Genomic DNA, 16,953 nt, shown 5'->3' with positions numbered 1-16,953 from the left:
TTTTTATCCCCTCAGCTGTGCTAAGTCAACACCTCAAGAAAACTGAACTTTACACTTTAATTCCCTTTCTCCTCCCTAGCTCTATTGCAGTTGTCAGGAAAGCATGACACCTTAGCACACCAGTACCAAGCTCCTAGCCACTACACCAGATGGGAATGTAACTGGCAGCACAATCCAGCTCAAGGCTTTCAGTTCAGGGTGACCAAATTCCCACATCATGTGTGAGCTCATGTCAGGGTTAAATGTACCCAGACTTAGAAGGAACAGAAGTAGAGCAGATGGGCAAACAGAAAGTCTGTGACTTGTTGTGGGTTTATGCTAGCCTTAGCTCACTGTGAGGAAGCATGGCACACATAATAAATGTGACTTGTGACCAGAGTTTAAGGCAGTAATACTATTACTGTAGCTCCATTCTGAATTCTTTCTTAAAATCCTACTACAAAGAAGCCAGGAAAAGCTACGGAATGAAAACTGTGCACATAATTTTCCCGTTCTAAACAAAGTTATTTTACCTAGGCCTTTTCTTAGAAAAACAGTGAATTATCTCAAAAAAAACAAAAAAATTTAAGGCAATAGTACTAGCATCCTGTGTTGCTTGACTTCAATTTTCCCACTAGAGGGATGACACACTCTTTGAGATCTGCAAAATCAGAAACTATTTATTCCACAGAGATCAAATTTCTTACTGGTGTGTTGTAATATGATGAATTTATGGAAACTTAAAAGGTTACCACAGCTCAGTAGCCCTTCAGAAGGCCGATGTATACTCATTAATCTCCTCAAACAGCCTTCCTTTACAGCCTTCATTTTTCTCAGATAAGGAATAAGCAAATGCACCAGTGCAAACAAAATGCCTACCCAACAATCCATTTAAAATACATCCCTTGGTTACATGTGTCTCCAAGCTCTTTTGCTCATGTATGTTTAAACATAAATAATCTTGCAAATGTTAACTACTGAGCGCAGTGCATTTAGGCCCCTCACTGCAAGAAGGACACTGAGGTGGTGGGGCAAGAACAGAGAAAGGCAACAAAGTTGATGAAGGACAAGGAACTGGAACACAAGTCTGATGAAGAGAAGCTGAGGGACCTGGGGTGATTAGCCTGGAGGAGGCTGAAAGGGGACAGTGTAACTCTCTACAACTGCCTGAAAAAATGTTGTAGTGAGGGTAGGGGTCAGCCTATCCTTGCAAGCAACAAAAGAGGAAATGGACCCAAGTTGTGCCAGGGGAGGTTTTTGGATATTTGGAGAAATGTCTTTATTGAAAGCATTGTTGAGCTTTGGAACAGGCTGCCCAAGGAAGTGGCTGAATCACCATCCCTGGGGATATTAAAAGACCTGTAGATGTGGGACTGAGGGACATGGTTTAGTGGTGGGCCTGGCAGTGCTGGGTTAACAGGTGGTCTCAATGTTCTAAGAGATCTTTTCCAGCCTAAACTCTATGATTTGCTGAGTGCCACAAGTCCCAGCAGAAGTACTGAAAATGGAAGATGTCCAGATATTTACACTGAGTTAAAGTACAGAAAAAAAAAATTATGAAACACATCTTCCTTTTCTATACAGCTGCAGCTGTACAGCTTAGTGTCTTTATCTACCAACTGGTATAAATCATATCTGTTTTTTTCTCACTGAAGCAATCAAAAATTCATTGCTATTAAGTTACTGGCAATACATATATACTATTTGACATTTTATCAATGTATAACTCTTCAAATCTTATCACTTACCTTCTTTACCACTTATTTTCAATCTTCTCAGCCTTTAATATTTTTGTCACTGTTCCTAGGTCCTATTTTAATTAGGAGGGCTTTTTGCCCAGACATTAATATATGTACTCTAACAAAGTTCACACAGAGCCTGCAATAACCTGCACTGCACGTGATTAAGTCTAGTCAAAACAACTATTTGACCCCCACAAAGCTTGATATCAACACAGTTAAATACCCTTGTGAGATAGGTATTGCTTAAGCCAAGAAACTGTACAGGGTCATTACTTTGTTTCTCAGCTGTTTCATAGCTTCATATATGCTATTCTGTGTGATGAAGGTATGAAATAATTATTTGTCTCATTTGGCAACTCTATTGGTTATTAAATTACACAGAACACCAGTTTTGTTTTCATGTCATCGGCAATTGTTAGCAGCTACAAGGTGCAATTAGTGCTGAAATAATAAAATATATTCCATGTAGATAATGTCTGAAAGTTCTGTTTACTGGATGACTTAGAAGCTGAGAAAGATGACACACTTTAAATGAAAAGTTTGCTTTAAATGGAACTTTAAATGGAAAGTTTACTATATATTAACATACTTTAGTTAATTAAGGTCCCACTCAAATTTATAATGTTCTTCATAAATTATATCAATAAACAGAAAAATAAAATGTTATGCTTCCAGATTTCTGACAGCAGATCATTTGCCCTGAGGCCTCTATTAGGAGATTTGTTTCAGTCACACAGACTCCAGCAACAGATTTCTCATCGTCTTGCGTCTGAATTAAATAGCTCTCACCAGGAGAGGGAGGGAGCTCCACGCTTTGCGAAGTCGCAAGGCCAGCCCAGACCAAGCGGTGGCCGTCCCGGCTGATGCCGCTCCCTGGGGTGCTGGTGGTCAGCGGCAGCAAACCACGGGCCGTGCCGGGGAGCGCCGCCAGCCGGGAGCAGGCTGCTGCATCAAAGCTCTCCCAGAGAATCCCCAAACGCGGAGCGGCCCCTCGCTCCAGTGGGACACGGACCAGCGCCTACTGCAGAATTTGGACCTACGTAATTCAAAAGGAATTATGCAGCCTGTTCTCTGTCTTTGGGAGCAGGGACGGGTGGTCCGATTCTGAAGAAAAAGCAACGGTACGAACAGAGAACAGGATGCGTTTTGGGATACACCATACAGATACTCGAACTGCTGCGTCTATGAGCCTTGCAGTCTTTTGATAAACGAGTCGGTGTTCATGGGATGCTACATCGGTGGTTCTGAAATAATCAGGTATCAACTCAACCGATACACCGGTGAACATTTCGGGAGCTTTCCTGCAACCTCAGCGGGTCACAGCCGCCACAGAACACCGTCTTCCCAGGAGCGGCAGTCCCGGGATGGGCCAGGGGCTGGCTCCACCTCCGCTTCCCGCGGCCTCTGGCTCCGGGGCGCAGCCTCCTCCTCCTCAGCGGAGCGGCTCCGTCCACGGGCGCTGCCTCCCGCTGCTGGCCGGGAGCCGCCTGCGATCTGATCCCGCAGCCCTTGGCCGGCAGCCCCGCGCCGATCCCAGCGCCGGCAGCGCTCCCGCCCGCACCCCGCTGACAGGCCCACGTCCCGTCCCGCCCCGCCGTACGGGCGGGCCCCGGGCAGCGCCGCGCCCCGCCCTGCTGCGCCGGGAAATGCCGCCGCGGGGCCACGGGTCTCTACCACCCTGCCGGAGGCGGAACGCGGAGGGGAGGAGACCGGACGGGGCGGTCCCTCACCTCCCGACGGCACCGCCCGGCACCGCCCGCTGCCCTGGTGACGGAAGGTCGCCGCTTGCCCCGCCCGGGCGGCAGCGTCGGGACGCGAGCCCCGGGCGGGGCCGGGGCTGGAAGTCGCCGCCCTCCCTCAGTATCCGGGTGGTTGCTCCCGGACGCAGCCGGACCGCCGGAGCCGGTGCCAGGCGAAGATGGCGTATCCCGGGCAGCCGGCACCCGGCGGGTTCTACCAGGGCGGGGTGAGGAGCGGGGCCGGGGCCCGCGGGGGGATGTGGCCGGCCCGGGGGGAGCGGCGGGAGCCGGGTCAGCGGGGTCTGCCCGGCCTCCCGCCGCCGCTCCCACCGGGAGGGGCCGCAGGCGCCAGCTCGGGGCTGCGCCGGCGGGAGAAGGGAGGGAGGAGGCGCCTTTCCCGCAGCTGCTGCCGGGGAGAAAGTCAGTGCTGAGTGTGTCATTCCAGAATTTTCACTTAAGATTCAGTTTTATTTAAGGGTTTTCACACTTAATGCATGTTCTTCCATGTATTTTCCCTAGACATCTGTTTTGCTCAACTTTTCTTAAGTGGAAAAAAAATTTTGCAGTGCCTTAGTATTTCTATAGCACGCCGTTTTCTGCTAAGAGTAGAATAAAATGAAACCTTGGTGAGATAGACCAGGCTGTATCTATATCAGTCGATTGCTCCAGTGCAAGGTTTTACACTGATCTGCTTACATTACAATATATTTGTATATCAGTACTGAAATTGAGAGTTGGTTTGGGGGATTTTTTTTCATGAGGAGTTTTGATTTTGGTTGGTTGGGGTTTTTTTTTGTTGTTTTTTTTTTTTTTTTTTTAAGGCATGGTGTGTACATAAAAATGTAAGTTGATAAGTACAGATCCTTCACTGAATCACTGATTTAAAATTAATTTTCTTTTTTGTTTCCAAAGTATGGAGGAGCTCCAGGAGGACCAGCATTCCCTGGACAAGCTCAGGATCCTTTATATGGTTATTTTGCTGCAGTAGGAGGGCAGGTAAACTTATAAAATGTTATTTACTTCTTGGATTTCTTTTTTCTTCCTGGGGAATACTCTCTACCTTTGGAAGAAGAAATGCCTACTATTTGCAGTGAGAAAAACTGGTGTTTCTAGTTAAAAAAAAATCCATAATTGTTTTACTTAGCCTATTTGCTGTGTATAGCTGTATTGGTCTATGTTATAGCTGTATACATACAGGAACTATACAATTTGAATAATGCTGTTAGTTTCTATATTGTTTGTGTAAATACATACATACACAAACATAGACATGTATGCCCCTATTTCCTGTATAGGTATATGCAGGGAATATATAGATGCATGAAGTTTTGTAACTGAATTGTGACTCAGCTCTGGGCTGGTGAATGCTGCCAGGTTTAGGAGAAAGAAAAGAGAAACAGTGGAAAGTGTGGGCTGTGGAGATGGCCTGGCTAAGAGCAGGAAATGCTAACAGGAAAGAGGTCATTACACGATCTTAATAGACTCACAAATGGAAAAGCAGTCATGGCTTGTGCCAACTTCTGGGTTTACTGGTAACATAGAGTGATTATTCTTCTACAGGAAAGGCTTTCACAACATTTTTTTTCCTTCCTTGTCATTCTGCACTGCATTTTTAATTTCTTTCCTGTAACTTTGTGGCATATATTGGTTTTGTATTACCACACATGTTACTAGAAATAAGTGCTTTTTGAACTGTACTCCAGAGTTTAGGAGCAATTAAGTTAGGTTTATTGAGCGGAAGTTCTGTGTTTGTTTGCCATATTATAGCCATTTATTGCACACTTGTAGGGTGTGCAATAAATCTAAAACTCTGCTCTTGGATCTGCTGTCCTCAGGTAGATGCAACCACGATATGAAAATTTAAATTCAGCAATTTAGCTGATGTTCAGATTCCCACCATAACTTGGATTAATTTTGTTCTCTGCGTTACTCTTTTGAATTAATAATGCATCTTGCAGTCTATATCTTACTTCCTTCTAACTGCTTATGAAAATATTTAGACTGTGTGTTTTTGTAGTAAAGGAGCACACTGGAATGACCTCTGTGTAGTGAGGCCTTTCTGAGAAGGTGGAGCCCAGAGCTGAGTTCTGCTGAACGTGCTGACAATTTGTCTGCCAGCTGAGATGTGTCTGCGTGCAGGTGCCTCCTGGATGTGTGCCAGGAGTCAGCAGTAGAGCCAGTAACTGATGCTGGACAAGTGAACAAGCTCCTATTGTAAAGAGAAAGGGAGGGAGCAGCAAACAGGATCCATCACTGTGGAGAAGAGGTGGCAGGAGCTGGATCTCAGCAAAACATAGACCATGCCCAGCTTTCTCAAGTGAGGCATGGATACTGGAAGGTGGGGAACCAATGGGTTGATGGGTGTGATCAAGTTAGCACTTCAGAATACTTAAGTTAATACTCTGAAATACTTTCTATTTGTAGCAATCATTCCTTGCTGAAATGAACTCGGTAGCTTTTTAAGTTATCCTTGGAATCTGAGGTGTCTGTTTCTGGTATTAGTGGCTGTTTAGAAGTACAAACCCTGTAAGGAGACATGTAACAGATAAATTATCAGTTGCTTTTATGGCCACCCATGCAACTCTGTAAAAAGCCACATCTCAGTTATCCATCTGTACTTACTGTAGAATTAGTATGTTTTGGTAATGGTTTGCTGCTTTTGTTTTTGTGCTATATAATATTCAGTGTTTTCTTTGAGCTTTCTTTGAAGTAGTTTACAACAGGGATCTTGTCTTTGACTTAATGAATTAGTTTGCTTTGTTTACAGAAGAAAGTCAAAAGTATGGTTTCAAATCTTTATTCAATTGAGTCTGTCTTTGTAGGAAATAATAATTTATTTTTTAGCCTGTTTGCAAAGCCCATATGCATTGTCTAGTTTAACCTGCTTATGTTCTGCTAAAAAAAAAACCAAAAAAGGCAAGCGTATTTTTGGTAATGTTAATCTTGATTAGAGTTATGCTTTTCTATCTTCCTCTGTTTTAAAGTTATGCAGTTCCTATCTTTATTTCAGAAGGTACAAGGTCTTTGAAGAGATTAGTTACTTAATGGCTATTTCAAATCTCTTCAAATATAAAGTATTAAATACATCTGTATAATTAGACTGATGGAGTAGATTGGAAGCAAATTTGAGTTTATCTGCCAGTAACTTTACATAGACTCAAAACATTGTTGCCTTTTTTTCCAGATCCTGTCAAATATCATTTAACATAGAACTACTATTTGTCTTATAAACAATGATAGTTAATTTCTCAAAGTTATCAGGCTGTGCTGTTCCCACCATATCATTCAGTGGCATATCTCTATTCTTGAAAAAAAGAGTTTTCAAAAGTGGGTTTAAAAACAGAAGGAAAATGCTGTAGCAAACAGAATGATAGAATATGCTGAGTTGGAAGGGACCCACAAAGATCATTGAGTCCAAGTCCTGGCCCTGCTAGACACCCCAATAGTCAAACCAAGTGACCAATGTGTTGTCCAAATACTTCTTGAACTCTGTCAGGCTTGGTGCTGCGATCACTTCACTGGGAAGCCCATTCCAGTGCTCAGCCACTCTCTGGGCAAAAAACCTTTTCCTGATAGCCAATTTAAACCTCCCTTGACTTGGTTTTTCATCTTCTAATGCTTTGCAGAAGTGTCATCATTTTCTTATTTCTACAGACATAGTGTTCCATTCCTGAATGAGGTTAAATTAAACTCTGTGTGAACCAAACTTCATGTTGGGGATGTGATGAATAAAACTTACAATTCCACCTCCACTTCTGGCAGCTCATTGCTTTCCATGAATTGGCAGTTGTTTTCTCTATTTGGCCCTGAGCAGGATTTGTTGGAAGTCAGGCTTTTTCCAAGCCATGTGGATAGGTATCTTTTCTGAGTTTGTTTTGTTTTTCTTTCAAAGTTCTTTGCTTTTTACGTTTGCTTGTTCTACTAGCACTTTAATATTTAAAAAAAAACAGGAATTTTAATATTTGTGAGTTATGAGGATATCTTGAGAAGCAAAACTAATTGAATGCCACTGGAAGGGGAGTGGGTACTGGGAATAAGCAGCCTGGGAGAGGGTATTAATGGCTGATACATCTTCTGTTATCGAAAGGATGGACAAATAGATGCTGATGAGCTACAGAGATGTCTCACCCAGTCAGGGATTGCAGGAGCATATAAACGTAAGTTAATAATTTGAATAAACAAGCAAATCTAAAGCACACTAATTCTTCTTCCCTAGAAAATGTGTGTAGTTGTGTCTTCTGCGGAGCTGGGGTTTTTTCTTTGCATGGCAAATGGGTTTCCTTTCCGTATCTTGGACATGTAAATTCTCTATATTCAGTTCTGTGTGCCAAGGATTTGCCTTCTCAGCCTCCTTAGTTCCCCACTCTGCTGGGCTGTGGAGTTGAAGTGGTTTGTTTTGTAATGGACAGACAGTTCTTAAAAAGATGCTTTGCTTTGGTTTGAACTTTGGAGCTTTGATATTGACCAAGATCTGTGGCAGGACTCCTCTGCTGGGATACCTCCTGTTCAGTTTACAGCTTCTGTGAGTGAAACTGGCTTGCTCAAGTGGTGTCTCTTGGGGGGGAATATAAATGACCACTTTGAAACCCAAAACTGTTGTGGATTAAGATAAGAGCAAGTTAATTTTAAATATAACTTGAATTGCCTCCAAATTGTCTGCTGTCTTACTTGGATGAAAAATATGGTATGGCTGTATACAAGAGAACCAATTACATAATAGTTTATATAATTTAAATTTATAATAAATCTGAAATTTTATGTTAAGATGAAACTGAAGAATACGCTCTTAAAATAATTCATTTTTCCTTTTTCTGATTTTAACAGCTTTCAACTTAGAGACTTGCAGACTTATGATCTCAATGCTGGATGTATCCTTTAGTATGAAATGTAAACATTTTTGCATCATGTAAGCAAAGATGAGAGTGCCAAAACATTTGGGAAATGCTTTGTAGTTTCCATTCAGTCTTTACTTGATAAGTCTTGTGATCATTGTGATTGGGAAGCTACAAAACTCCATTCTCACTAATTTTAACAAATGAAGAAATAATACATAAATGAGGCTCTTGGTGATCAATCATTTTATAGCAAGTGGTATCGCTCTAAGCCTGGGGAACTGTTTCTCCATTAAATGTATGAACAGTCTGGGGGCCCAGAATAAAGTATTGTGCAAATCACTTACTGTGCTTTTCAGATAGGACACCTTTCCAATTTCTCATCCTTCCTAATGAATTTCAAGCATTTGCAGTGCACAGCCTGAATACAATATAAATCCTGTTCCATGAATGAATTAGCTTTGAGCATCTAATGGAATGGTGTGTGGCATTCAGCAGTAGGACCTGTGGAAGACTTAGATACTGTGTAAGGTTGGAATCTTTGGAGGTTTGTTAGCCAAAACTTAAATTAAAAGTTTTGCTGCTTAAAAAGAAAAAAGCAGAAATTAAACTGGAAGGGCTCTTAGCTCATCATGAACAAACCACTTAGAATACAAGAGAACTAATATTATAACAGTTTGTTCTTTGGCATCTATTTTTATTTCAGCTATGTATTTAATTGGTTACAATTATGTAGCAGCAGGTTAAAGAGAAGTGTGTCAACTAAAGTAGAATTCACAAGGAGCAAATGGGTTTAGCAGGTTTCACTGGGAAGAAGTGTGGAGAGCAGGTTCTCTGACCTTAGGTTTTCGATAGTATTACCTCCATCTGTGCTGGGGGATGCTTTAGTTAGCAGAGAGAGAGAAATTAATAATAGTAAAATTGTGTCAATATTGGCCTTCAAGTAAGAGTTTTTAACTACAGAGAGATGTCCTTTTTTTTTGCTTGTTTTTTGTTTGTCACTTTTTGTTGGTGGTTTTGTTTAGTTAAGAAATGTTTTTCTTAGCTTTGAAATCAGAGGGATATGTCTGGCACACTGGGATTTAATGAGTTTAAAGAACTCTGGGCTGTGGTCAATGGCTGGAAGCAACACTTCGTAAGTTTTGACAGTGATGGAAGTGGCACAGTGGATCGTCAGGAACTGGAGAAAGCCTTGATGACTATGGGTAAGTTGTGAAATGTTCTTGCTTCTGACACCGACTTACACCATTTCCCAGTTATCATCCTGCAGTAACTAATCCATGATATTTCCAATGAAAACATGTTGGATTCTGTTAACTTACCTGGCTTTTCAAAATAAGACTTTTTATTTTCAAATAGGATTTAGACTGAGCCCACAGGCTGTGACTGCAATCACAAAGCGATACAGCACTCAAGGAAAGATTGCATTTGATGATTACATTGCCTGCTGTGTGAAACTCCGAGCTCTCACTGGTATGCTGGATTATAGCCTTGTTACTGTCATCCTTATAATATATTTTTATTTCATAAAACCTTTTTGTTCACTTATCTCAAGTTCAGCTTTGGCATACTACAAAAGAGATTTCTATCAATAGTCTACAAACAATTATAGATCTGGATTTTTTTTTATTCCCATAAAAAAAAAAAGGACTTTGTACTAATGCAGGGTTTACTCCAGAGACTGGAAGAGTAACGTTACCAAAATTGGGAAACTTTGTTTATCAACAGAATATAAAGGGTTGTATATGATAAACACAAAAATTTAGAATGGGAAATAAGGTCTTGGAATGACTTGCAGTATTCTTCATCATGTTCTCCTTCATATGACTTGGGAAATTTTAGGAAAGTACTATAAACTTTAAAAAATTGTTTATTTGTAATTCTTCTTACCTGGTTTCTGTTTTCTTAATGATTTTTTGCAGAATGCTTTAGAAGACGAGATACAACTCAGCAGGGTTTTGTGAACTTCCACTATGATGATGTAAGTAAATTTTAAGGAATCTATTAAAATTCCAGGGTAAAACCAAAGAAAAACTTAAGACAATCAGAAATTATTTCAGTTTGTGCCTTCCCTACGCATACAATGAGAACCCGGAAGTTCTAGGGCATGTTGAGTGAGTATCAAAAAGGTTTCGTGTATTTTACAGAGTTCTAGAAAATGTTGTGTACCTTTTTCTGAACTAACCAGTGTGGTTCAAGAAAATCAAAGAAGCTACATCACTTGCTAGCATCACTTTCTGTAACTTTTTGTTTTTTATTTTCTGTTTTAAAGCTTGGTAGGCATTTTTCCTGGGAAGGGTTGATGGAGGTCTGGTGGACGAATCACACTCAGTCAGGCTTCTGGGTCTTGGCTTCCTAGCCACATCTGTGCAGCAAAAAGAGAACACTAGATTCGAGTCATCCTGGGTTTGGGGGTTTTTTTGGAGCGGGATGGGGGAGGACCATGTGTGCTAGTTTTTATTTTTGTTGTTGTTGGTATCATTAAGGAGATGCTTTGATTTAATTAACTATTTGCTTATTTTCACATGTATTTTAAAGCTTTACATACATGGGCTGAATTTCTTTACAGAAAAGTGTAGTGACAATGAGTATTGTAGGAGAAAAAGTAAAAACCCGTTCTCTGTCATACATCTGATAGGTGCTTATTCTCTTTTCAGTTCATACAGTGTGTTATGAGCATCTAAATCAAAAGGAAGCAAGCCGTGGATGATCATGATTTAACATTCCAGTTTTATGAGCATCTTAATCAAAAGGAGGCAAGCTGTGGATGATCATGATTTAACATTCCAGTATGTGTTTTGCTTTGCCGGGTTCTCCAATTATTGTGTATCTCAACATTGGAAATTGCGTATTTTATGAAGGCATCCCTTTTCACACATTTTTTAGTCTTGATAATGAATATGAATTACTCATGTACTGTTGTCTTTAACTTCCAATCTGTGATTATTAAAGCTGCTTTTATTTTCATAAACTTGCAATTCACTATGTATAACTCAGATCATGCAAATGGTAAGATTTTCAGTCATGTGTCTACTTTTTTTCCCATGATTCACTCAAATCAATTTCTGGAGTGCAACTTACCTTTTTCTGACTTAAACAGTAACACGTATGACTTAAGAGGATACATATTTTCTTGTCTTTGACAGCCTAAGACACATGTACAAACTAAAAGGGATTTTGGAATGGTCATTTTGCACTGGTCTGTTAAAACATCAGTAAGTTTTGGTTACTTTCTTTGTCAGCTCTTTTGAAGAGGAAGCCTGTGACACCATGCACTGAGTGTAAGACTACCTGCTAGAACTTCTTCTAAGCAGGGATGCAACAAAACATAGCAGAAAACTCTTCTAGCCTTGTGCCCTGGTAACGGGGGTTTTGTTCTTGTAAGATTCTTGCTTTGTTTGTGTCACTGCATAAAACACTTTTAAACGTACAAGAGCTGTGCTGTGTCAGTTTGTGCATCAACTCTCCCTTCACGGGCAGACAGACAGACTTCAGTTACATGTAAATGAATGTTTCTATCTCCTCCCCTTTGACCCCTGGCAAGTGGCCTTCATGCCTCAAGATGCCAGTTAGCACACAAGGGCCAAAACCCACTTGGAAAAAATTTTTGCTAGGTTACTCGTTCAGATCACAGCAGTCGTTACCAATGAAAGCAGGTACAGACAGGCGAGGCTTTTCAGGGGGAAAAAATGGGATTTTTGTTTGGTGAGGGTTTTCTTGTTGCTTTTGTTGTAGGGATTTTTGAGGGGAAGATGGACATTGTATGGAAAGAGGGAACAGCACAACTGTACAGAGGTAGTACAAACTTTTTTCCAATAAAATAAGTTAATGAAACGTTTGTTAATTTTGGTCACTTCTGCCTATCACGGAGGAGTGATATATGTTGTTTTGCTGCTTGTGAATACAATGCCAGAACAATGTTAAAATAAGTATATTTCTTAAATAAGTAGTTTAGGGCAGTTTTGGGGAGGAGCCTTTGCATTAAGGAGTAAAAGCAAAACTACACGTATGTGCATACATATAGACACATACAAATGTAAATCATTGGACAAACAAGAGATCCTCAGAGCAGGCATCTCGCTCAAAGATACTGTATTGTACCCTGCTTTGTGGAGGTGTCTATTAAATCCAGCACTTCAGTTTCTGGGCTGTAAATTCAAATCAGGCTCATCTTCCCTAAAGAAGCAACTTGTACTTACTGCTTAAATTTAGAATCCTTTGGGTATTGCTTGTAGTTTCATTACAGAAGCTAGTTCTCCTTCTACCCTCATAATGAATTTCAAAGGCATAGACAGCATTATACATTCACATTCTGATAGTACATTGTCCTATTGCACATAAAGTTGGGAAACATGGAATACTACTGGAAGTATTTCTAATGGAAAGACCAAAATCCACAAAGGTTTGTCTGAGTGTAGCAGCCAATATCAGTTTTGCTGCAGTTCAAACCTTTGACAACTGAGGAGGTTAGTAAGAGTGTGAAAAAAGGCTGTTCTTCCTGTAGGGATTTGAGTATTTTGTATATAAACAGTCATTCTTGCACTTAATTTTACCCTAAGAATAGTAAGAGATCTTTACGAAAATGTTTATTTCCCACACATCTTTACTTCTTCTTAGTTGTGTTTCTGGTCTTGTAGTGGCTTTGCTGGGATAGAATTAATTTTCTTTATAGCAGCCCAAAGGTTCAGATTTGCAACTAAGCAGCAGCAGTATCTCAGCAGTGTTTCAGCTGTTGCTGGGCAGTGCTTGCACAGCATCCGGCTCTTCTCAGTTTCTCACTCTGCAGTCACAGGGAGTAAGCTGCGTGTGGGCAAGAGGCTGGGTAAGAATTCAGTGAGGACAGCTGACTCAAGTGGGCCAAAGCGCTCAAGACCCAAGGATCCAAAACTCAAGTCTTGCTCAGTTTATGTCCCCAGGCTGAATCGGTATTTTGGCACCAACCAGTTACTGGGCTGTGAAATGCTGCAAGAAAACAGTGTGAACCAATACGGTTTTCAGTAGTCTCGTAAACATAAATCAGAGAAAACTGGAAAGCCAGGAGAAAATTCTGGTTCCAAAGCCAGGAGAAAATTCTGGCTTCCTCAAGAAAAAAATAGCTTTTTGTTTCACATCAACATTTAAAAAATCCAGTGTATTCACAGGGACTGATGAGATAATAATCTTTAGAGAGAAACTAAGCTAATACATACAGATATTAAGGAGTTAGTACAGAGTTTGCTGTCATAGCTAAAAAAAGCCACCTGAAACCTTTGCAAAAATTGCTTCCCCATTAAGAGTAGATTCAGTGGACAGATTGAATATGCCAGTTACTTGCTTTAGAGAAACAGTTATTTTCAGAATTGATGGTTTGTCTTTCCCACATACTGGGAAGGATACTCACGTGACACCAAGTGGGGTGATTGCTCTTGAGCTTTGCCTCACTGGGCATAGATTCAAATAGTTATTTTTCCTAGGTTGCCCTCAAACATGCAAACTAAGGAATAGTAATTTTAACTTTGCTTTGAGAACAGTAGGCCCCTATGACAAAGATTTGAGAAGCTCACTGGATAATTTTCAACCTTGGAATTTGAAAAATAACATCTATATTCTATTAACCTTTTCCCATGCATGCAACATCTTTATTTTATAGAGGTCTATAAAACAGAGAGTGCTAAATACAGCAAATCAGAAGAACAAAATACACGCAACAGTCTTTGTCATTCAAAGTCACTTTACTGATGTTACAATATGTTAGTAACATTGAAAACCACAGGCATTTGTATTAAATACTCTTGTAGAAGTGGGTACTGTGACGCTGTTATTATTAAAAGTGAGCAGGAATTTAGAACCCCATATTACAACAATTTGATTTTATAAAAAGCAATGTTTTGTTTGGCTACATGAAAGCCAGATTCATTCAACAGCCCAATGCCTGTAATGTTTATGACAAAAATATCACACTCAAAGCTATAAAGTTGTAAACTGCAGTGCTTCATTTTGATGTTTGTCAAAATCTTGCGCTTTTATTACATCATGTATGATTTTTAAGGAATTTTAACTAGCAAATACAATGATATGATGCAAATCATTGTTTTTTCCAATACTAGCCCAGCCACAGTGGTGAAACATGATTCTCCTTGCCTCTTTCAATAATGGCTAGTATGAGTGAAAAAATAGCTTTTTTTTTTTTTCTTTTTTTTTACAGCAATGCCCAAGTTAAACATCAGCACAAAATGAAGCTGGCAGAGTCAGTTGGTATATACCACCCCAAAAGCTTTGCTGAAAGAACTGGTCATACAGTGTTTTCTCCAGCAGATTAAAAATTCTGTAATGCTTTGCTATTCTGAAAAAAATATTTTGCATTTATGCAACAATAAAAATAAGTATTGTGTTCTATATAAAATATTACCTATTGTAATATATTTTTATCCTTAAGGAAAGAAAAATCAGGTTATATATTCACAGTTTGAGTATATTCTGGACTGTATTTCCAAGCGTAAAGTATGCAGAGTCTACACAGGCAGTGAGCAGGAGTTCTTGTACCGATAATCAAACTAAATCAGCATTTGCTTTTCTACAGAGCCTTACAATATTGCATGATTAGCTGCTCGCACCACTCCACTTACAAGGTCAGTCAGGCCTATATACAGAGTTTCTAACATGGTTGTAAAAATAGACTCTCCATGCTAAAGTTAGAATATATAAGGTCTTAAGGCCTCATGTTGATTTTTTTTAAAACAAAAGCTTTATTTTTTTATTCAAAGGAATACAGAAACAGAAAAAATAAAAGTTTGTTGCTTTGACATTTTATGCTCTAGCATTAAAAATTAAAAATTGCTAGACACCTTTACTTCTTATTGTTAACACCTTTACTTCTCCCTTAGATAACATGTTTCTTTTTAACTGCTCTGTGCTTATTTTCCCAATTTTTCCTCATCTCATTCTGAGTTACATGGCAATTATGGCCCATGTTAAGTAGCACAGATTTTTAAACAGTTTAAAGCTGGTTTAGATGAAGTGATTTTGAAACTGGTATAGACTAGATTTTAAAGAGCTAGAACTGCCAGACCTGGCTAGGTGAGCCAATATTGAAGCCAGGTACATTATCTCAAGTGTGAGCAATATCTGTGTTCTGAACTTATTTTTACGGCTTGTTTTTCTTACTTGGCTGAGATAACATAGGAATGTTGACTGTTGTAGTGCTTTTCTCTAAATACTTGCAGAAAACTGTTGTGGAATGACAAGATACCATGTGCACAAGATGCTGTTTCCAAAGCTGCAGTTTACATCAGCATCCATACTTGAGACACCAGAAATGGTTTTCATAAGCTGACTTAGAAACTACTCTTGTCAGAGGATATTTTTAGCATAGATGATAGAAACTATTACTTCCTTTCCTGTTTATGACAAAATTACACTTAAGAGAGTCCTGCCTGTATTGCAGCTCTGTTTACATAATTAGTTTCACTGTTTCATTTTATCTTACCTGATTAGGATAATATGTACACACAGAAACCTCACTCCACTGTCCAGTAATGGGATCACAACCTGCACATATTTTTCAGTTTATTCAATTTTGTCTTTAGGAATCACAGAATATTCTGGGGAAGGGACCCACAAGGATAATCAAGTCCAACTCTTAAGTGAATGGCCCATAGGGTGATTGAACCCGTGACCCTGGCATTATTAACACCGAGGTCCGACCAACTGAGCATGTCAAATGTGATCCAAGTCAAATCCCCTATTGCTGATACATGAGATTTGGAAGCTATGCAAATAGTGGGTCATCAGCTCATCCATTCTTGGTATTCAGTGGAGACTGAAATGCTCAAGCTCTTTAAAAATGAGGCAAATAACATCATACTGTGGTTATCCCATGACACTGAAACTCAATTTAGAAAAAGAAACACATGATTTTCAGACTTGGAGTAAGAGAAACGGGAAACTGCTGAACTGTTAAGGTTCACAGACTTGGTGATTTAAGAGGCTTAGCCTTCAAAAATGCTAGAAGGTGAGAGAGACACAGGATGGCTGAGTCACCAAGTGGTTTTCCAGTAGTATTCTGGTTTAACCACAAAGTAATTAAGCCCCAGAACAGCTGCTTGCTCAGTCCCTGCCCCCAGTGGGATGGCAAGAGAATTGGCAAGGTAAAAGTGAGAAAACTCATGGGTTGACATAAGAAGAGTTAAATAATTAAAATTAAATAACTGTAGCAATAATTTTTTAAAAAATAATGGAAAGGGAATTAACAGAGAGAGAAATAAAGCGCAAAAAAGACAAGTGATGCAAGTGAAAACAATTGTTCACCATCAACAGACCAGTGCTCAGCCAGTCCCTGAGCTGCAGTTCTTCACTGCCAGGCTTCCCCCTGCATTGTTGCTGAGCATGGCATCATATGGTTTAGGACATCCCTTGGGTCTGCTGTCCTGGCTGTGTCCCCTCCCAACTCCTTGTGCGCCCCAAGCCCAGTTGCTGGTGGGGCATGTGAAGAGCAGAAAAGGCCTTGGCTCATTGCAAGCACTGCTCAGCAATAACTAAAAAATTCCCTGCATTATCAACAGTCTTTTCAGCACAAATCCAAACCACAGCCTCATACCAGCTACCGTGAAGAAAATTAACTCATTCCCAAGCAAAACCAGTGCAAAATCCACGAGACATGAGGCATTATCACCTGATTATAGC

At 40.1% G+C, this 16,953-nt stretch overlaps 1 protein-coding gene across 1 annotated transcript; it reads left to right on the top strand.

Moving 5' to 3' along the window:
* The first annotated feature begins 3,503 nt into the window (after positions 1 to 3,503).
* SRI (sorcin) lies at positions 3,504 to 11,719 on the top strand. The gene is made up of 8 exons (XM_041466469.1): positions 3,504 to 3,687; positions 4,373 to 4,456; positions 7,548 to 7,617; positions 8,285 to 8,328; positions 9,350 to 9,497; positions 9,652 to 9,765; positions 10,215 to 10,273; positions 10,950 to 11,719. The coding sequence occupies exons 1-8, from the start codon at positions 3,640 to 3,642 to the stop codon at positions 10,974 to 10,976; spliced, it is 594 nt and encodes a 197-aa protein (XP_041322403.1). The 5' UTR covers positions 3,504 to 3,639; the 3' UTR covers positions 10,977 to 11,719.
* The last annotated feature ends 5,234 nt before the right edge of the window (positions 11,720 to 16,953 follow it).

This window comes from Pyrgilauda ruficollis, unplaced genomic scaffold (genome assembly GCF_017590135.1).
Source record: "Pyrgilauda ruficollis isolate IOZ18807 unplaced genomic scaffold, ASM1759013v1 scaffold2, whole genome shotgun sequence".
In the NCBI taxonomy this organism is placed as follows: Eukaryota; Metazoa; Chordata; class Aves; order Passeriformes; family Passeridae; genus Pyrgilauda; species Pyrgilauda ruficollis.
This window is presented reverse-complemented; position numbering and strand designations above follow the sequence as displayed.

Coding starts and splice junctions, on each gene's coding strand:
- SRI (XM_041466469.1), top strand. CDS start 3,640: ATGGCGTATCCCGGGCAGCCGGCACCCGGCGGGTTCTACCAGGGCGGG. Junction 4,457..7,547: donor TTGCTGCAGTAGGAGGGCAG/GTAAACTTATAA, acceptor TGTTATCGAAAG/GATGGACAAATAGATGCTGA. Junction 10,274..10,949: donor TGAACTTCCACTATGATGAT/GTAAGTAAATTT, acceptor TTCTCTTTTCAG/TTCATACAGTGTGTTATGAG.